At 54.7% G+C, this 20,422-nt stretch overlaps 1 protein-coding gene across 1 annotated transcript; it reads left to right on the top strand.

Annotated features, from left to right (window-relative positions):
* The first annotated feature begins 3,603 nt into the window (after positions 1 to 3,603).
* On the top strand, positions 3,604 to 19,207 carry OTUB2 (OTU deubiquitinase, ubiquitin aldehyde binding 2). The gene is made up of 6 exons (XM_012738622.2): positions 3,604 to 3,804; positions 12,496 to 12,591; positions 13,676 to 13,794; positions 17,336 to 17,420; positions 17,867 to 18,061; positions 18,943 to 19,207. The coding sequence occupies exons 1-6, from the start codon at positions 3,802 to 3,804 to the stop codon at positions 19,147 to 19,149; spliced, it is 705 nt and encodes a 234-aa protein (XP_012594076.1). The 5' UTR covers positions 3,604 to 3,801; the 3' UTR covers positions 19,150 to 19,207.
* The last annotated feature ends 1,215 nt before the right edge of the window (positions 19,208 to 20,422 follow it).

Genomic DNA, 20,422 nt, shown 5'->3' with positions numbered 1-20,422 from the left:
GACTTTTGTCAGTTTTGCGCAGTGGTGTACTTCGTCAGTGCCCATCACAGCAGACGTGCAATAAATCTTTGTGGAGTGTGAAACGAATGTCTTTGGTCTTGTTGCTACACCTCTTGCCCAAACACACACGGTGCCTCAATGGGAAGGACAAAGGGCTCTTCCCCAGGCCAGGGGCCCGAGCTCCTGCATGCGATACAGGCTTTGCCCTTCTGGGTCCAGCAGGCGATGTGTGAATAAGCAGTGACCCGTTTTCTGCACTGGGAGTCTCCTCTGTTCTGGGACAACTGATTCCACCCTTCCCAGATTCCAGAAAATTCTCCCTATTCAACCAGATCCACCTCCCCATTCTCTAACCTCCCTAATCCCATCCTGCTTCCTAGAAAGAGCCTCCTCTCTCAAAAACAAAAGCCTGCAGGGCAGCCACGGCAGGGGGGGGCGTGGGCGGAGGCAGTTCCAGCTCTTCTACTTTCTGATCATCCCCAGCAAGGATACAACACCTGAATTTGTATCTCAATGAGTTTTCCAGTTGAAGGTTGCAGGGGCAGAGTGATGACATCCAGCAGGGAAACTCAAAGCGCCAGGGAGCCTGCACTCTGCACAGAGGCCAAGCACTTTACACCCTGGGGGACCTGGTCCTCCTGCAAAGCACCTGCCGCAGCCTTGGGGTGGGGAAGCATGGTCCAGTGAATGAATAGCGCAAGGCAAAGAGCATCAGGAAGACGACAGCTCCTACACCTTGGCATGGCTGCCCGAAGCCCCCATCATAGCTGCACGCCACTGACCTGGGGAGACGACATACGGCACACCTTTCAGGCGCCCAGACACAGACATCCCTGCCACGTGCAAATCCTGGCTAACAGACGCCCACGAGAACCAGACTCAGGCCCCAAATAAACACCACGCAAAGCCCACGTTTATCGGGCAGGTACTAGAGACCAAGCACAGTGTCAGGCGCTTTTCGTGACCATCTCACTTAGTCTTTGAGATAAGAATGACTATCCCCACTTCACAGATGAGGAAACCAAGGCTCAGAGAAGCATGATTTGTTCAAGGATTGACGCCGCGGGGATGGTGACATGAGTATGTTTGATGCCACAACTCACGCTCATAATTACCAGGTCCTACTGCCCCCTCCAAATCCCAGTAGCAAGGGACCGGCACCAAGGGAGGAGAGATATGGTGTGGAAATTCAAAGGGATTCACTTGGAACATAAGCTGCTCCAAGAAAAAAAAAGGGGATTCATGACCAACTGGGCAATCTGGGAAGGCCTCACGGAGGAGGAGCCAGGAGTTGAAGGATGGGTGGTATGTGACAAGTAGAGCCTGGGAAAAGGATGTTCCAGGAGGGAAGCTGTATAGAGCTGGGAAAGCACGGGGTAGGTTCTGGGTACCCAAAGCGATGCTCTCAAGTTCATGTATTGGTGAGGTGGGGAAGTCGGGGAGAGAGAGGATGAGGAAAGTGGGCCACCGCCACTGCGGAGAGTGGGGTGGGTTCAGCCTGGGTGAGCCCTGGGTCTGACCCGCCTGAGAGAGGCCAGGACATCCCCAAAGCCTGGGGCATCCAGCACCCAGGTGCCCAGGTCCTTTGCTGGAGGACAGGACACCTGAGGCCCCACCCTTCTCTGGATCTGTGAAGCCACAGCTGTCATTCCCTGACCCTTCCACCCAGACACCTGGACACAGGTAGAACGGGCACAGGAAGAGGGGAGCCAATTCATTACAGACAGAACGTGTGCATCCCCAGCCATGGGGCAACTTGGACCCAGTTTGAAAACCCAACTGGACCCTTCTGAAACTTTTTTCCTTTTCTAACCAGCTTTAGTGCATGTAGGAAGAATCCTGGTTCCAAACTAAAGAGATGACATTTTTCCTTGCTAATATGAGCTGCAGTGGAGGAAAGACTTCATTGCATATATACTGAGATTCTGGGTAAGATCAAGTTTTTTTTTTGTTGTTTAAAGCCTTTTCTACTAAAACTACTTTTAAAAAATGATTTTTTAACCACCCAGATTGTCCAACCCTCTCACTGAGTGAGGAGCCAGAGGCCCAGAGAAGGCCTGGGAGTTGCCTTCGGCCACACAGTAGTGAGTAGCAGAGCCCAGAGCCAGGGAGCCAGGGTTCCTTGTGGATTCCAACCCCAGTGCTCCTTCCATATGGCAATGCCAGCTTGGTTTGGAACTGCTGGGCCTGAGGAGGGGAGGAGAGTGGGCCCAGGGCTCAGGGTTCAGTTTGGCTCAGCTTGAGGGCTTCTGGAAGCTTCAGCTAGAAAGACTGTTCACCCATACCTTGTACCACACCCCATGGAACCTGGCTCAGCCATTCCTCCTCTGAGGGAAGCCTGGAACGAGCACTGGATGAGGAGTCAGAAGTCCAGGGATTCAGCCCAACTGGGCCACTTCTTAGCACAGCAGCACCAGACTGCTCAGGTCACCCCTCTGGCATCCTTGGCTATAGAAAACAAAAGAGCAGACAGAAACCCTCCAAAACCAAGTAGACATGTGGAGGTACATGGCCCCTGTAATCATGTGCAGAGTGAATTCAAAACCAGCTCTAGAATCAGAGTGCCTCGGATTGAATCCCACTTGTGTGCTGTGTGAATTTGGGCAAGTAACTCAATGTCTCTGTGCCTCAGTTTCCTCATCTGTAAAGTAGGGATAACAATAACATAACCTATCCCCATAAACTAGTGATGAGAATATTAAGCAAGACGATGCTGTATGTGCTGAGAGTTTAGGACAGTGCCTGATACATAGTAAGTGCTTTGCATAACTGTCACTTGCTGTTCTTACTGCTCCAGCACATGACACATGCTTGGAAGACACAGATGTCTGTGTGCCCAAGAGCCTAGCCCAGTGCCTGGCAAGGGTGGGGTGGAGAGGGGAATTGCTCAGTGGAAATAATATTTATAAAGCAGGTGCATGCATCACACTGGAGCCCCCTTCCCCACAAACCCTCCCTTCCCCACCCCCAAGCAGCTTCTCCAGGGGTCAAGGCTGTGAATGAATCTTTGAATGATACATATTCCTATGTTTGGTGTCTAGTAATAACGAGCTTGTACGCCAGGTGAGTCACCCAGACCTGGTTCCGGGTCTGTGCCATATATATATATATCTCCCTACAATTCAAGAGCCACGGAGTCAACGATCCTGGAAATTCATTCATTCAACAAACATTAATTGGGTGCGTGGCAACCTACTGATTCATGAGTTGGAAGGGTGTAAAATATTATTTAGGAGCTACACAGGGTCAGGCGAGTAACTTAATGTTATTAGACACGTGTTCCTTAAGTGTTTGTCCTCTGATCCTGAGAACACTATACTCATGTGACCTTGTTTATGAATTAAGGAGGGCCAGCTAATCTTTCAGAAGACTTCAATTTGCAGTTTTGCTCAAAAGCCCTTCAGCCTTCACAGATGAGGACCTGTCTTTCTGGGTTGCGCTAACTCCTTTGCTAGTTAAAAGCTTTCTGTGTCTTTAAAAGGGGGCGGCATCCTGTCAAAAGGCCCTTAAAGCATAGGCTGGAGGCGCATGAAGTCTCACCCACTTTCTGTGACGTCCTGTGTTCCGGCTTCTGATTGCTCGCCTCCGACGTCAATCACGAGGCGTGTGTCTTGCTGGGACACAGTGGAGGGCTAAGCTTTGGTTTGCGGAGCGGTCGGGTGTATTCGCCGCACGCCCCCACTTCTTCTAGGTCCCCGCCACCCGACCCAACGGCGGAGCCGGCCAGCGCTTCCCGTGGCACCCTCCCGCACCGGATCGCTCCTCGCTGGGGCGGGACCTGTCCCGGCGGCTCCGGTCACTATGGTCAGTCGTCGCGGGGGAACGCCAAGTGGGAGCGGGAAGGGGGCGCGGGGGGCGGGGTCGTGACCCGGCGCATGTGCACTCGCCGGACCGGGTTCGGCGCGAGGCTCAGACCCGGCGCTGTCCCCGCGGCGTTCGGACCGGGATCCTGAGTCGGGACGGATGCTGGGGACCGGGTCGCGCCCTCCTGTCCCCGGGGGACACCCAGCCGGGGAGGTTCAGCTCCGCCCGAGGCCCCCCTCCCTGCGCGTCCGCCCCGGGTGGCCCCGGGGTGCTGCCTGGACGGCGCAAGGTAGGCGTGCTCGACGGGAGCGGGAGCGAGGACGGAGACTCCGGACTGTGGGTCGCCTCCTCTTTGTTAGGTAGCCCCCCAGTCGACAGCTCACGGCCCCACCCACCGACGGTTTGACCGTCAAAGGCCACCCCCTCCTATCCCCCACCCCAGCCCCATCAGCGAAGTTAGGGGTTGCACAGGTGGCCAGTTCGCTGTCCCCGTGGGCGGCGGGACATTTACTCTGTCTTTGGAGTTAGGACGCACGTGGACAGGCTGTGGCAAGTTTTGAGGTGCATGAGTTAGGGGTCCAGGGAAAGCAAAGACGAGAGGAACCCCTGATCCGGAGTCCTGTCTGCGCAGAAAGGGCCCCAGAGACCTTCTGAGCCAGACCTAACCCTGGGCTTGGGCAGGTGGAGAAACTGAGGCCAAACAGGGAAGGGACTGCTACTGACTGTGGTGGACCTGAGACTTGGACCCAAGCCTCTGGACTCCCAGTTCAGTGCTCTCTGTGTTACATCAGCCCACCTTCCAGGGGTCAGGCTGGGGTCAGGCTTCCTGCAGGGAACTGGGTGGGACGGTTGCCTAAAACCCTTCATCCCTGAGCAGGGGGCTCCAGGGAGTCTGTGGAGTGTGTGGGCAGGTGGCCTGGCTCCGGGCCACACAGCACTGGGTTCAAGTCTTGCCTTCACTCCTTGGAAAGCCAAGAGGCTTTGGTTGGTCTGTTCCCCTCCTCAGCACACGTGTATAAGGCACTGCAGTGAGGACATGTGAGGTGATTAGCCACGGCTTTTCCTGTGATCACAGAGTCTTTGAAATGGGTGTGCACGGGTGCCTGGTTCTTCCTGCTTGGCCTCCTCCCTCCTATGTCTGGGCAGGAAAATGGGTCACCACTGTAGATGCTGGGGTATGGGGTCAGAGCCTGGTCATGGGCTGGCATGTTCTGGGTGTGGCATGGGCAGCCAGGGCGCCTGAGCCAGCACTGTCCCGACCAAGCCAGCCTGCTCCTGGGGTGTGGCCGGGCGCCTCTGCGGCATCTGAAAGCACCAGCTTCCTGCGTCTACCTGGTGCCCAAGGGTTACCTGGTCCGGCTGCTCCTGGAAGGTGGCCCAGGTGTTCCTGCATCGCCCAGGGAGTGGCAGGAGCTGGGGGAATGTTGGGAACACTGGGTTTAGCCACCTGGGAGCCAGAGGCTGGCATGCCCTCTGGCTGCCACTGGGTAGCTGAAGGCACAGCCGGGGCAGTAGGGGCTGGGACCTCAACTTCTGCCCTTTGTGCTGCGCAGTGGTGAGACTGCTGACTCCACCCTCCCGTCCGTCCTCCCGGGAGACTGGCAGTCAGGGCAGATGGGGAACAGCGCACTGAGCGCTCACCCCTCAGAGGAGCCTGGGGGCCTCGGAGGTGGATGAAGTGGTTAACCCACTAAATAGGACGTCTGCTCGGGAAACATGTGGGTGGAGCCTATGCAGGGTCTGTTCTTTTCCCTTTACATGGCATTTATTGAGCACCAACTGTGTGCCGGGGACCATGCTGGGCCCTGTGCTGTGTGGTAATTCCATGCTGTCTGAGAACACATGGTGTGCATGGTGGCATGTGTGTGTGTGTGTGTGGTGGACAGAGACATTGCCCTTGGAAAATACAGCATCTCCTTTGCTTTCCTGTTTCTAAGTCACTGGGCTAAGCTGAGGAAGGGGACCCCAGGTGGAAGACATGAAGCCCCTTGCCAGGGTAGGGGCTGGGACAAGGACCAGGCCTGGGGCTGGCAGGGGCTGCGGACGGTGAGGAGTCTCGTGAGCCCTCAAAGTGTTTGAGCATTTGGTGAAAGAATGAGTGGGAGTCAGACATAAACACTAAAACCACAGGGTCCGATCCTGCTTTGTTCTGTCACCTGCGAAACAGGTCCCGGTGAGCACCCCTCTGGGGCCTGTGCAGGGCGCTGTGTCAGTGATGAGAATGACAAGGCGTCTGTCCTCTCCGGGACTCGGGGCCTGTTGGCCAAGACAGAGCTGGACACAAGCAGTCCCTGCGCTACTGGCGGTGGCTTAAGAAGCTGACCAAGGGCGTTGGGGGCGCAGCAGGAAGTTAGTGGCTCTGAGGGGGTGAGAGTACTGGGCAAGGGCTCACAGAGGAGGTCTTTCGACTGGGTGTTGAAGGATGCATAGGAGAGTTCAGGAAGGATTTGAGGAAGAGGACATTCCAGGCAGGAGGGCCAGGGGGCTTAAAGGCCTGGAAACACGGTCGGGAATGGGGTATTGCGGCCGAGGCGAGCAGCCCTGAGAGGCAGGGCGCTTGCGGGAGGCAGGGCAGATGAGTCTGGAGAATCAGGTGGGGTCAGGACGCTCTGTGCAGGGCTTCGCTTTCTGTGTGGTGGAGTTTGGGTTCTGCAGATGGCAGGGAGGGAACGGTGACAGGCTTTTGAGACGTAAGAGATGGTTAACTTGGACGATCTCTCTGGCAGTGAAGCGGGCACGGGTGGAGGCGGCCGGGCCGGAGCCCGACACCGGCTAGTCCCTGGTTCCCTCGTTCGCTCAGCCTGTCAGTCTGCGGGGCTGCTCCGCAGAGCACCACGGGCTGGGCGGTTCAGGGCAACAGAGCCTCACTCTCTCACAGGCTAGAGGTCCAAGACCAAGGTGTCAGCGCGGCCACGCTCCCTCTGCAGGTGCCAGGGGAGGGGCTGTCCCAGGCCTCCCTCCGGGCTTCCGGTAGTTCCTTGGCGTGTGGCAGCAGAACTCTGGTCTTCTCGCGGCCTTTTCCCTGCGTGCGTATCTGTGTCCTACTTTCCTCCTTTTGCAAGGACGCCGGTCAGGCTGGATCAGGCCCACCCTACTCCAGTACGACCTCGTCTTCGCTAACTACGTCCACAACTATCCTGTTGCCAAATGAGGTCACATTCTGAGGTACTGGGGGTTAGGAATTCCACATATGAGTTTTGGAGCGCCACAATTTAACCCGTAGCACTCAGTGTACATTTTTGGAGCATTGCTGTGTGCCAGGCCCCGGGGAGCCAGCAGTGACACAGGCAAAGTCCCTGCCCTCACGGAATTGACACTCTCCTGGAAGGAGACAGTCAGTATGCAAATAGACAGGGGAACTACTGTCAGATCATGCCCGGGAGAGGTAAAATAAAGTGGGGGGAGGGGCGACTTCAGACAGCCTGGTCGGGAAGGTCTCTCTGAGGTGACATCCCCTGCATCGTGGGAAGGGGCAGATGAGTGTTCCAGGCAGGAGGAACAGCATGTGCCAAGGCCCTGAGGTGGACATGGGTGTGTGTGTTCTTGAGGAGCAGAAGGGCCGCTGTGCGGGAGAGCCAGGTGAGCCAGGGCCAAGTGTGTCAGGCTGGGAGGTGGAAAGGTGGAGTCTTTGCCACCAGGGAAGCCTGTGGAGCCGGCAGGCCAGCTGTGCCCTGTCTGGTAAATGCTTGTTTTGCTGCTTGTGCTACAGGACGGGAGTCCGAGGCCAGTCAGGCAGACGACAGTGCCCAGCCTGCGGGCGAGAGGGGAGTGGAGGAGCACTCCTGGGCCACGCCTGAGTTCTGGCTGGGCAGCAGTGTTCTGGGGGGCTTGGTGGAGCAAGAGAGCAGTTAGGGACAGGCCACCTTATGCTGTGCTCAGACACCCGAGTGGCTGCTGGCTGTTTGAGGCTGGAGCTCTGTCTAGGGACAGTCGGTGCAGACGTGAGGATCTGAGCAAGGTCCGTTGGGAGGATGCTGTGCGTGCAGGCGTCACCTGAGGAGAGCGGATGAGATTAAACCAAGACCCCGAGTTATCCAGGTGGGCGCAGTGATGGAGTTATCAGGATCCTCATGAGAAGGGGCAGGGTTGGAATCGGCGGTAGAGACAGTGGAAGCAGAGCCGGGGACCCGGGCAGCCTCTGGAAACGGAAGAAGGCAGAACACAGGTTCTCCTGGAGCCTCCAGGAAGCACGGTCTCCTGGCGGGGCGGGGGACCTGCAGAGCCTTACCGGAGTTGGGCACGCGGCTGTAGGCTGCTTGAGGAATTCTTGGGTTATGTGGGCAGGTTTTGGAGATGTAGAGAGGCTTGGGAGAGAAAAGCAGGGACTCCCGCTTTCTCTAAATTTGGAGGCTGGGCGCGGTGTGAGGGTCAGGGCTGGGTCTCTGGCGCACATCTCCGGCATCGTAGTAGGTGCTTTACGTGCGGCTCTGAGTCGCAGCCCAAGCCCGCGCTCCAAGGCCAGCAGGCAGATACAGTGCGGGCTCCCACCAAGGACTCAAACCCGGTCTGAACACCCAGCCCACGCTCTAGTTCCCAGGGTTGCTGAGGAAAAGCCAGAGATTAAAGAAACATCGTTTTCTCACTTTGAAATATATTCCCAGCTTCAATCTGCTAAAAACTGTCTCCAAGCTGAGGTGCTATCTGCCTGACTTAATTAGCATCTATTCGCAAACCAGCAATTAAAGGGCTAAAATCCTTTCAGGTGGCCTGATTAGGCCTGACAGGACATTGTCAGGCCGTGGCCTGCCTGTCCTTTCTCCATAATATCCTGGAAATGTCCAGCTATATTTTAAAAATAAGCATCAGTTACAGTCAGCTGAGGTCAAACACAAAGCATCATACCTGATTCGTGGGCTGGAAAATCGAGGATGTACCTGGCGTTTTCTCTAGACTTGAGTCTCTAGCCTTGCCCGGGGCTGTGACCAGGGCCGAGCTGGTGGAAAGGGGCGGGGACCACCTTGAGCTGATTTGGGTCATTCTGGAGGTGCCACACAGGGACTTGAAGGGCCCAGGTGGAAACCCACTTGTCCCCCAGGTGTGCCACAAACACACCGGGGACCACTAGGGGGCGCTGGAGCTAACCCACTGACCCAAGGCTCCATCACCTGCAGATGGGGCCACCCATGCCATGTGACAGCAGGGGTGGATCTGAAATAATATTGAGCAGAGGAAGAAAACCCCACAATATCCTTAGAATAATATGCAAACTTAAAATGCAGGCATGCATACAACTCTGTGTTTTTTAAAAGACAGATACATTTCATTTGTAGGAGGCACTTAGAATAGTCAAATTCATTAGAGACAGAAAAGTATAAAGGTGGTTGCCAGAGACTGGGGGAGGGGGAAGGGGAGCTAGTGTTTAATGGAGACGGAGTTTCAGTTTGGGAAGATGAAAATGTTCTGGAGATGGATGGCTGTGACGGTATCACAACAAGGGGAATGTGCTTCATGCCACCGGACTGTATACTTACAGATGGTTAAAATAGTAAATTCCATGGTACATACATTTTAGCAGCATCATCGTCATAACAGACAGACACATATGGAAAGACATGCCGTGAAGACCACCTACTGAGGGTTGGGGGTATGGAGGGATCTGAGCAAGGATCAGGGATGAAGGGAAAACGTGAAAAAGTGCCTTGCTGGGGCCTGGTGCCAACAGTGTGTCCCTGAGAGCAAGAGTATGGTGGGCTCAGCTTGCAGCAGCAGGGAGGGCCCTGAATTGCCATTTAATATTTTTTTTATTTAAAACCAAAAGCTTCCCTAGAAGTCCTGCAAGTTTTTCCTGGGTCCAGTCGGCCAGCCCCAGTCACTTGGCCGCCCATAGCTGCAAGGGAGGCTAGGAAAATGACGGGGAACCTGGTGGGAGAGGCATGACTCACCTGGTCACTTTTCATCAAGTTGCAGGATTCTGCCAGTGAGGAAGAAATGGGCAACGACTGATGGGACAGCAGCCCCCAGCACCTGCCCCAGGGTGGTTGTCTGATGCCCGCTGATTGTTTCCGTTTGCCCTGCCACCATGGTGTCAGGCCAGAGGGAGGAAGGAACCTGGGGCTGACTTAATTTTGCAAAGAAGAGTGGGTACAGGATGGAACCTTCCAGAAACAAAACCCAGAATCCCTTCTTCCCACCCCTAAGAGTTTGTACACTGTTTCTTCCTTTGGAAACATTCTTCCTCCTGTTCTCTAGGACAACTTCATCTTCCATCATACCTTTAAGTTTTCCTCTGGGAAGTTGCCCTTGACCCTCCAAGTCCTGGGGAGGGCATGTGTGGGAGAAGGGAGAAAAGGAATGAAGTGTGGGTGCAAGGGAGAGCCCGAGCCTAACTCGGATGGGGCGGGGAGACCAGGGAAGCCACCTGGAGGAGGTGGCTCATATTCATTCATTTAGCAAACGTCTCAGCCCCTGCTCTGTGCCTGGCCCTGTGATGGGCCCTGGGGAGTCAGGCAGACAGTGTGATTGATGAGCTGTCCCGAGGCAGGAGAGGCTGTGTGGCTTGGAGACTTTGATAGATGGGGACATCCAGGTCCCCTAGAGACGGCCCTTCCCAGTCCCAGCACCTCTCTGCAGTCCTGATACTGGACATGGGAATTGGGCCCATGTGAGTTTGGAGTCTGTCCACTGTGGGGACAGGAGCAAACCTAGACGTCGTTTAGGCCTCAGAATCTCATGGCCCAGCTCTCTGCTTCTGCTTAACTTTGGGGAAAGCTAATCATTAAAAATCCAGATGTATTTCTTCAGGTGGAGGAAGGTGTTTAAAACACCAAAAGGCTCCTTCCTGAGCAGGTGGCACGGGGTTGAGGTCATTCTCTAGTCAGTGATGAGGCTGAGACCACTGGGAAAGGCTGCTGTGGTCAAAGAGGCAGGCTCCAGCGACAACTAAGTGTAAAAAATGACAGCAATAAATGGATGGAAAACTAGATTTCCATTTACAAAAATCACAACTAAGGTCAACCTTTCGGCTGTGCACTATTGCATAAAAATGGTCTCCCTGGTGAGTATATGGGAACCAGGGTCACTTATTTCAAATTGTCAACTGCAAGTGGCTTTAATGTCACTTTCTCTTACACTTTTTTTTTTTTTTTTTTTTTTTTTGAGACAGAGTATCGCTTTGTTGCCCAGGCTAGAGTGAGTGCCATGGCGTCAGCCTAGCTCACAGCAACCTCAAACTCCTGGGCTCGAGTGATCCTTCTGCCTCAGCCTCCCGGGTAGCTGGGACTACAGGCATGCGCCACCATGCCCGGCTAATTTTTTTTTTTATATATATATCAGTTGGCCAATTAATTTCTTTCTATTTGTAGTAGAGATGGGGTCTAGCTCTTGCTCAGGCTGGTTTTGAACTCCTGACCTTGAGCAATCCGCCCGCCCGCCTCGGCCTCCCAAGAGCTAGGATTACAGGCGTGAGCCACAGCGCCTGGCCTTCTCTTACACTTTTGTCATGCAGAGATCAAAGGCGATTTGCAGGCAGGGGTGCATCTTGCTGTCTGAGCCCCACTGATGAGATAGCCCAAGGCGAGCAGTTGGCTGCTTGAACAGACCTGTCTTCCCCTGCATCCCCTTCCTCCTGCCATTGCCTCCTCCCTGCCCACCTTCCTCTCACCTTGGAGAGACCCTTTCCCTAGGAGGCTTGTCTTTCTGGGTTGGAATTGACTCAGAGCTGGGCTGTAGTGTGAACTTTTGCCGGTAGGTGGTGCGTGAAGATGCCCTCCCCATGCTGTGCTCCATGAACTCAGCTCTCTGAAACCTTCCCTGGCACCCCCAGGCCTCCCTCATGTACCAGTTCTTCTGGGGACCTTATCACCCTGTAGCATTATTGTTTTCCCTCTAGACTGTGAACCTTGGGTGGGGAGGGTGGTGCTAGATGTTCTTCCCTCTGTATTTCCGGCATGTGATACAGTGCATGGCATAGCTTATGTTCAGGAATTGTTCGATGAATAAAAGAATGAATGAATGAATGAATGAATGAATGAATGAATGAGACAAGAAGGACAAAAGGAGACAAAGGCACTTATCCTTGGCATGAGGGTTCATTAGGTTCAAGGTATTATGGGCTAGGTGTGGTGGCTCATGCCTGTAATCCTAGAATTTTGAGAGGCCGAGGCAGGACATTGTTAATAGAATGTGACATTCTATCAATTCTTCGGGATTATCCTGAGAACAGGATTTACCAGAGGAAAATCCAAGCTAAGGCAGAAGGATTAATTGAGGTCTGGAGTTGGAGACCAGCCGGAACAACAGAGTGAGACCCCATCTCTAAAAAAATTTTTTAAAAATTAGCTTGGCGTGGTGGTGTGTTCCTGTAGTCCCAGCTACTTGGGAGGCTGGGGCAGGAGGATCGCTTGAGCCCAGGAATTTAAGGTTGCAGTGAGCTATGATGAAACCACTGCACTCTAGCAGGGATGACAGAGCAAGACTTTGTCTCAAAAAAAAAGTATACAACGAATCAGTTTGCAGGTTTCAAGATGAATGTCCATATAACCAGGGATACCATTCCTCATGGTGGTGCTCACCCTGCCCGTCCCTGTCCTGGGAGTGTGACAATCCAGGCAGGCATCTAGGATGCTGGTAACATACTCACATGTAGCTTTTGTGGGAAGGTATTAAGTAACTAGCAGTTCAGAGGCCACCAAACTTGGTGAATTCTGCCAGTTCTTTTTGAAATTGTCACAGCATTTCTTCTTTATCTTTCAGAGTGAAACATCTTTCAACCTAATATCAGAAAAATGTGACATTCTATCAATTCTTCGGGATCATCCTGAAAATAGGATTTACCAGAGGAAAATCCAGGTGGGGCAGAGGGTCGGAAGAGAGGACCCTAAATTAGATGGGCTGGAATTGGGAACAAAGAAGGAGGTACCACTTTGAAGGCCTGGGCCAGGTTCCTGGGCAAATGAAAGCACTCCAGAATACTTCGATGTCAGGCATTTGCCTTAGCAAGAAATCCTTCCGTTGCAAAAAAAAAAATTTTTTTAAAGCTACACACTGTGCCAAATGCTTTATTTACTCACTGAGACTCTGATGGTCCAGCTTGGGCCAAGTGCCCAGCAGCAGCTAAGGGTGGTGGTGTTGGCATCATGTGATCTGAACGCAGCCACAGGGACACATCCTGGGGCAGGAGCTAGGCCCGAGCAGCAAGCTGACACTCTTGTCCCCTGGAACCCTCTCGGGTGGTGAGACCAGGGGTCTAAGGAGCAACTCCTCCCCTGCCAGCCTGCCTCAGGTGGGCCCGGTCAGCTCTGAGCCTTCTCATCGCCAATGGTGGGGAGCAGGGGCTTCCCGACCTCTTGAAAACCATTCTCTGCTGCCAAAACCCTGCCTGTAGCTCCACGAGGCAGGAAAGGGGATGCCAGGCCAGTTGAGAGGGACGCTGACAGCTGGGAGCAGAGCTGGAGCAGCGGGTGGCACAGGAATGTTGGGAGGACTGTCCAGACCGAGGCCCTCCAGGGCACCAGGAGGCCCTTTCCCCAGACTCTGCAGCCTCCTCTCCCTTCCTCCCCCTTCTGCTGCCGGCTCCTGCTTCTCTCAGCGTCATTCCTCCAGGAAGTCTTCCTTGACTTCCAAAGTCCCGTGTCAATGCCACTGCCCCATGGCACCCAGCCGGGTACTTCTCTGTTCTCACACCACCACTGTGTAATCGTCTGTGTTTTCTCCTGGACTGTGGGCTGCCTGGGGCCGGGGACCAACACTGGATGCATGGGCTGCATTTCTGTATTCACAGAATGAATGGCGTGGGGGCAGCCAGCCTGAGGGGAGGGAGCAGGTGTTATGTGGGAGAGGTGGGGCTGGGGACCAGCCAGGTCCAGTGCCCAATGCCATGCAGAGCCCTTGTCCTGCAGATGTCCACATTTCCTTCTCTCCCCCACCCACACAGGAACTCAGCAAAAGGTTCACCGCGATCCGCAAGACCAAAGGGGACGGAAACTGCTTCTACCGGGCCTTGGGCTATTCCTACCTGGAGTCTCTGCTGGGAAAGAGCAGAGAGATCCTCAAGTGAGTGGATCTGGAGGGACTTGCAGGTCGCCTCCCTGGGTTCTTGAGGTGTGTTCTCTGTGCCAGGTCAGCCCTGAATCTCCAAGAGGGTTTTTCCTCCGCTCAGGCTGGGAGGGAGCTGGAAGGCTGCCTGGCAGAGGCGTTTGATGTTGGGGAAGCCCAGCTGCCCACTTGGGTAGAGTTGGGGTGGCCAAGAGGCTGGGGATGGAATCGGTAACCTAGCGCCTTCTAACCCCGTTTCATCCGCAAGTCTGGGTCAGCCCAGGTGAGTTGCATTCGTTGGGGAGGTACTTAATGATTCACTGCAAAGAGAAAAGGAAACAGACAAAAGAAGCAGCTTTGCCCTGTCATTCTGAGCAATTCTTGCTGCCCTTGTAGTGTGTGTGACCCAGGTGTCTGCCTGGCCGGGCCTGGATCTGCGCTTGGTGCGGGAGCAGGTCTCTGCGCAGAGCTGCCCTGTGCCATTCCTCCATCAGACCTTCGCGTGCTGGTTAGTTCAGGGCTTCTCATACCTGAACGTTTGTACACAGCTCCTGAGATCGGTTAGGGGCAGGTTCCCGGTCAGTAGGTCTGGGATGGGGCCCAGATCCTGCATGTCCCTCGAGCTCCCAGGTCCGACCTCAGACCACACTTCAAGGAGCAAGGAGCCAAGAGACCTCCTGGCTCTCAACCTTTGGTGGTCTCACCGTGCTTGGAGGATTTGGTGAAGAAGTCCACGGGCTCTCCTCATCGGAGACATGCACCCCCACCGCCCCCGGAAACAGTGCAGTGGGGCTGCGGTCACAGCTCCTGAGCTCGGTCCATGGACCCCTTTAGCTAAGCGGGTTTCTCAACAGCAGCACTACTGAGGTTTGGGGTGGGGCCAGTCTCTTTGTGGGGGGCTGTCCTGCAGCGTCCCTGGCCTCCACCCACGAGATGCCAGTAGTAACCTCTCCCCAAATCATGGCAGCCAAAATCATCTCCAGACATTGCCAGGTATCTCCTTGGGAGGAAAAAGTGAACCCGCCAGGTTAAGAACTACTAGGTTAAGGTCACCGTCTCCTGTTCAAAATACAGGTGATCTCAAAGGAGGCAGATGTTAAGCCATCTGTTCCTTATTTTGAATGAACCGTTCAGATCGTTTCCCAAGTGAGAAACCGGCCGAGCCCCTTTAAAAGGAGGGTGGGCTTTCTCACGCCCTCCTATTTCTCACAGCCCTGTGGGGGTCGAGACAGCACAGTGCAGAGGTTGTGACACCAACTTCGTCTTCCCCACAACCCATGTCCTCTGGAGTTGTGCCATGGAGGCGCCCTGGCCCCTGAGGTCAGACCTCACTCTCTTGCTTACTTTCTGTGTGACCTCGGGCCAGTGACCCAGCCTCTCTGAGCCTCAGTTTTCACATCCTTGGAAGGTGGATAATATTGCACACTAAGGGTGCTGTCGTGAGGACTCGGCGAGCTGTTGCCGGCCAAGCCCAGCTCCCGCGTCTCTCTCTGCGCCAGCCCCTGTGCTCTGGTCACCTTCCCCCGCCCTCCCTCACCCCACCAGTCAGTGCCACAGGGGGTGCCACCGTGAACGGGAACGAGAGGGACAGAAATCCCTGCCTCATGGGGCTTGCATCCTAACGGGAGAAGATGACGGGACATAAGTACCTGCGTCTGGTGTCAGGTGGTGATGAGTGGTGTGGGAAATGTCGGGCGGGGAAGGGGCCAGGGAGCCCGGGCTGGGGGCTGCAGTGTAAGCAGGGGTTGGAGAGGTCAGAGGGCTGGGTCAGGGCCTCATGGGCCCCTCTAAGGACCTTTCAGCCTGAATGACCTGGGAGCCACTGGGAGATGGAGCAGGGGAGGGGGACCTGCCCTGCTGGCTGCTGTGTGCAGGACAGACCAGGGCAGGGACACAGGGAGACATGGTTGGGAGTGACCCAGAGGAGAGATGGCCATGGTGGGAGCAGGTGGACAAGATGGGTGTGGCGAGAAGCAGTCAGATAGATTCTAGACACTGTGGGGTTGGTGTAGACAGGATTCATATGGGACCTGGACATGGCGCGTGAGCAGAGATGGGGATCAAGGGTGACTCCCAAGTGTTTGGCCTGGAAGCAGGATGGTCAAGCCCAGGCAGGGCTGTGGTGGTCAGTCCTGTCCAACACCTCCCACTCAGGAGGCCGCCTCATCATCACCCCCGGGCTGCCTGGGAGGGTGTGTCCTGACCATCCAGCCCCTGCCCTGAGCTGCAGGGGAAACCCAGCGGGCGCCAGTGGAGTGGCAGTAGCAGGCCCAGCAGTGGAAAGCACTGGACACCCAGTACCTCCTGCCTATCCTCAGCCCCGCTGCAGTGGAGGTGACATCATCACCCACAGGGGAGCCCACCAAAGCCACAGGGGGCTTACAGGGCGGGAGGGGGATGCAACCAGAAGCCAGCACAGTGCTCATTCCCTCCACTCCAGGCAGCTCACCCCACACTCGTCATGGTCTTATCAGGCTCTTAGATGCGGCCCAGGACTAGCCAGGGGCAAGTGTTTAGGCAAAAATAGCCCTCTTTCTGATTTAGGAGATCTGCTTCTCAACTACCCCATCCTCCTTCCCCTCCTCCCGCCCACCACAAGGCACCTGATGTGCGCAGAGCACAGCAGCTTATGAAGCTACCCAGGCCTTTGTACTCCTTTGTGAAACCTCCCGCCTCCTGGGGTCCCCCTTCCCAGGGGACAGGTGCTGGGCAGGAGAGCTAAGCATGGCTGCAGTGTTCCGTGCCCGCTGGCTGGTCCCCCAAAGCCACTCACTTGGTCCTTGTGCAGAAGGCAGCTATTCTTCCATATCTCATCTCTGCTGCTAAAATGTGTGTGTCCCAGGAAGGGGCCATGCCATTAGGGGGCCTTGGCATGGGTGCAAAGGGGCGATCCAGAGTTCCCAGAGCCACAGCCTTTGGGCCAGGTCTTCAGGGGTGACTCAGTGCTGGCAAATGTTTAACAGCTTGCTGGGGGGGAGGCCGGGAGGCCAGATTTGAGCTGTCAGCTGCTTGCTGATAGCTGTCAGTACTCCTGTCACGATCGATTCCAAGCTGTCATTACGAGGTCACCGAGTAGGGTGTTGGGAAGAAATGCAAAATAACACACGCTACAGTCCATGTCATTTTTCCACTGTATGTGCACAATAGACCTAACCCCATAACCTCAAGAGCATAGATAATTAGTAAATGATGCATTTTGAATAATTATTAACTTTGTTTTTTAGTATAGTTTATTTCATTGTAAGTTTACATCATTTGAGTTTTAATAATGGCTATGTTAACACCTGGCTGGAAGAATTCTTGAAAATGTAACAATTAACTCCCTCTTATGAGCAGATAGATACAAACTGGCTCTTGCACAGCCCTGAGGAGAGAGTCCCTGGCAGAGGGGCTGGCAGCGCTGATGGGGTAGAAATGTGTGTGGTGACAGCTATGGTGGGACAGGGGGTTCTGAGGACTCACTGGAGGGACGGTGGGGTGCAGGGGTTCAAGTGGAATGCACAGTTGGTGTCACAGCACACCCCTATGTTTCCTTGTAAGTGCCAAATCTCCTTTTTAGGTTCAAAGAGCGTGTACTGCAGACCCCAAACGACCTTCTAGCTGCTGGCTTTGAGGAGCACAAGTTCCGAAACTTCTTTAATGCTGTGAGTTCACTTGAGCCATGCTGGCTGAGGAACCAGATCCCTCCTTCCACGCTGGCAGAGCGGACACCGGCAGGAGTCCCCACGTAGCCCACAGCTCTGTTCCTCCTGGGGAGGGACACAGGGCTGTGGCCTGCTTGTAGGGAGCCCAGGGCTCTGCCCTTCCCTGAGAGGAGGCCCCTCCTTCACCCCACTCCCTCTCCACCCCACACCTCCCCATCTGATTAGTTAAGGGGGTGGGTTCAAGGACTCTCAGACGCTGCCACTCTGAATGTGTACATGAGAACCCCAACCCAGGTGGTGATGGGGGAGACCCAACTGCTGTCCCCTAGACATGCCTCCGTACGTATGAATTACAAGGTCTTGCTAACCCCTGGGAACGAGGGAGGTGGGCGGGGAGCGAGGCAGGTCCTGCCAGGGCCTCCCCGGCTGATGGCCTGGTGGCGCAGTTCTACAGCGTGGTGGAGCTAGTGGAGAAGGACGGCTCGGTGTCCAGCCTGCTGAAGGTGTTCAACGACCAGAGCACCTCAGACCGAATCGTGCAGTTCTTGCGCCTGCTCACATCGGCCTTCATCAAGAACCGAGCAGACTTCTTCCGGCACTTCATTGACGAGGAGATGGACATCAAAGACTTCTGCATGCATGTAGGTGCTCGGGCCTCAGCCCCCGCCCGGGCTCTGCTCCTGCCGCCGTCTCCTGCAGACTGCCGCGCCGTCCCTAGCCAGGGGATGTGGGTGTCACAGCTGCCCCACTGATTCAAACAGCGCTAGGTTAGCAAGTTGCAGGCAGGTCCCACCTGAGCTGCCTGTACCAAGTGGCTTGGGGCAGGCCACCTCCCCTCCCTGGGGATTCTCCATCCAAAAAATAAGGGCTTTGGACTGGCCTGTTTGCAAAACTGCACAGCCCCAGAATCACATTTGCCCCAACACGTGTTTTTGTTTACAGTGCATGGTGTTTACCTAAAAGAGTTGCCAATATTTAAAAATTGTGCAATTTAATATGAATATCTGGATTTCTCTTGGAAAATCAGGAGATTTAGCTCCGGGCCCTTACTCTTGCATGGCAGCACAGCTAGCAGCAGCTGCCTGCTGTGTGTGGGACGTGCTCACCAGCCTGCCACCACCCCTGCCTCTCTCTGCTCCCGCCTCTGGAAGCACTTGCACTTGGAATCCCTGGGCAACCAGGTGCCTTTTAGCTCTGAGATTCTTTGATGGCCAACCTGAAAAATCCCTGCCCCCCTTTCCAGGTCGCTCAAAGGTAGTGGCCTCTTCTCAGGTCCAACAAGAGGGTCTAGAGATCCAGGCTCAGTTCTTGCAATTCTAGAAATTTCTAACGGTGCTACTTCCTCCCAGTGAGCCATTTTCCTTTGGGAAGTGAGGATGTTAGTGCCCACCTCATGGGTTGTTGTGACGATGATGTCCCAGCACCGAAGCTTTGCTGTGACCATGAGCCAGGGTTGAACTCACTTGACCTCTGTCAGGCCTTCCTCCTGAGCTGCCTTATTTTTTCATTTTGGCCTTTGCAGGAAGTGGAGCCCATGGCCATGGAGTGTGACCACATCCAGATTACAGCCCTGTCCCAGGCGCTGAACATCGCCCTGCAGGTGGAGTACGTGGACGAGATGGACACTGCCTTGAACCACCACGTGTTCCCCGAGGCCGCCACCCCTTCCGTTTACCTGCTCTATAAAACATCCCACTACAACATCCTCTACGCAGCCGATAAACACTGATTAATTTTAGGCCATGCAGTGGAATCTGTCACCTAATGGGACTGCATTCTGAATGGAACATTCCGGCTTTTCAATTTTTTAAGCGATCTAGACTGTAGCTAGAAAATGTACAGCCTTTTGTGCAAAGCCACTGGAAATGAGGCCCACCCATTCTGGACTGTGGTAACGGGGGTATTTTTGGTATTTATTCTGATGGAGGATCAAATGCTTTCTAATTCGTGGCCAGGAAGCTAGGGCCCCTGACTCTGCACCCCAGCTCCCTGTGAGATGCTGGGTGGGTCACCCACCCTGTATGGACCTGTTTCTTCAACTGGAGGAGGTTCCTGCCAGTGCTGACATTCCATTGTATAAAAATGGGGTCCTCTGGCTTCTCTTTACTAGGGATAGTGCCTCTCTGCAGGGGAGGAAACTCAAGGTCAGGTGTCTTAACTCAAGTGACTGACTTACTAGGCCTACAAAACAGAATCTAGTCCGGTTGGTTCTGGGACTGGGCTCTGGTGGATGGGCTGTTGAGGTCAACTTGAATGTGAGGGCTGCAGTGTGGTTCCAAACATTCATGATGGGTGTGTTTTCCTACCCTCAACCTAAGGAGAAAAAAGACTTTTTTGCCAAAGTCCAGAAAGGGGCCTTTAGCCTTCAGCATGAAGCTCAAGTTGTTGGGGCCCCCTCTACCTCTCTCAGGACCAGAACTGGCTGAGTTTTGGTGGGTAGGCCCTTCAGGTTCTGCTGTCAGCCCCACCTGAATAGAGGCTCAGGAAGGCTAGGGTCTGACCAGAATCTATGTATTTCTGTCTGTGACCAGGAAGCTGCAGCTGTCCCTTCATCCTCAGCATATCCTGGAAGTAGAGTCTAGATACTCAGCCGGGTAGAGATGTTGGCACACGCAGCCATGGACCCCAGCTGAGCAGAGCAGATGCTTTGCAAGGCTGCCTGCCTTTGGCTTCTTTCTCCCATTCTGCTCTCTCTCTATGGGCTGGTGAGGGGATGGGTGGGAAAGAACAGAGAAAGCCATGGAAACTAACAGTGGGGAGATTTCCATTGTGGAAATTGCCTGAGAACTCTGGGCAGCAGCTCTCATTCAGCCCCCTGGACCTGCCTCCTTAAATAAGCTCCTTACCCTGCTACCTCAGGACCTCCAAGAGCCCATCCCTGGGCTGGCGGCGGGCAAGATGGCAGCAGTGGGGAGTCACATACTGGCTGGGCTGACTTGCTGCTAGCAACCTCTCCCTTTGCAAAAGGAAAGGGAAAATGCAGGGTGTAGACTTGCCCTTTG

This window comes from Microcebus murinus, chromosome 6 (genome assembly GCF_040939455.1).
Source record: "Microcebus murinus isolate Inina chromosome 6, M.murinus_Inina_mat1.0, whole genome shotgun sequence".
NCBI classification, from domain to species: Eukaryota; Metazoa; Chordata; class Mammalia; order Primates; family Cheirogaleidae; genus Microcebus; species Microcebus murinus.
Note: the sequence above shows the minus strand (reverse complement) of the source record. Positions and strands in the feature narration are given on the sequence as shown.

Excerpts from the sequence above, each read along its gene's own strand:
- OTUB2 (XM_012738622.2), top strand. Across the intron at positions 12,592-13,675 it reads TTTACCAGAGGAAAATCCAG|GAACTCAGCAAAAGGTTCAC; the intron begins GTGGGGCAGAGG and ends CCACCCACACAG. Across the intron at positions 18,062-18,942 it reads TCAAAGACTTCTGCATGCAT|GAAGTGGAGCCCATGGCCAT; the intron begins GTAGGTGCTCGG and ends TGGCCTTTGCAG.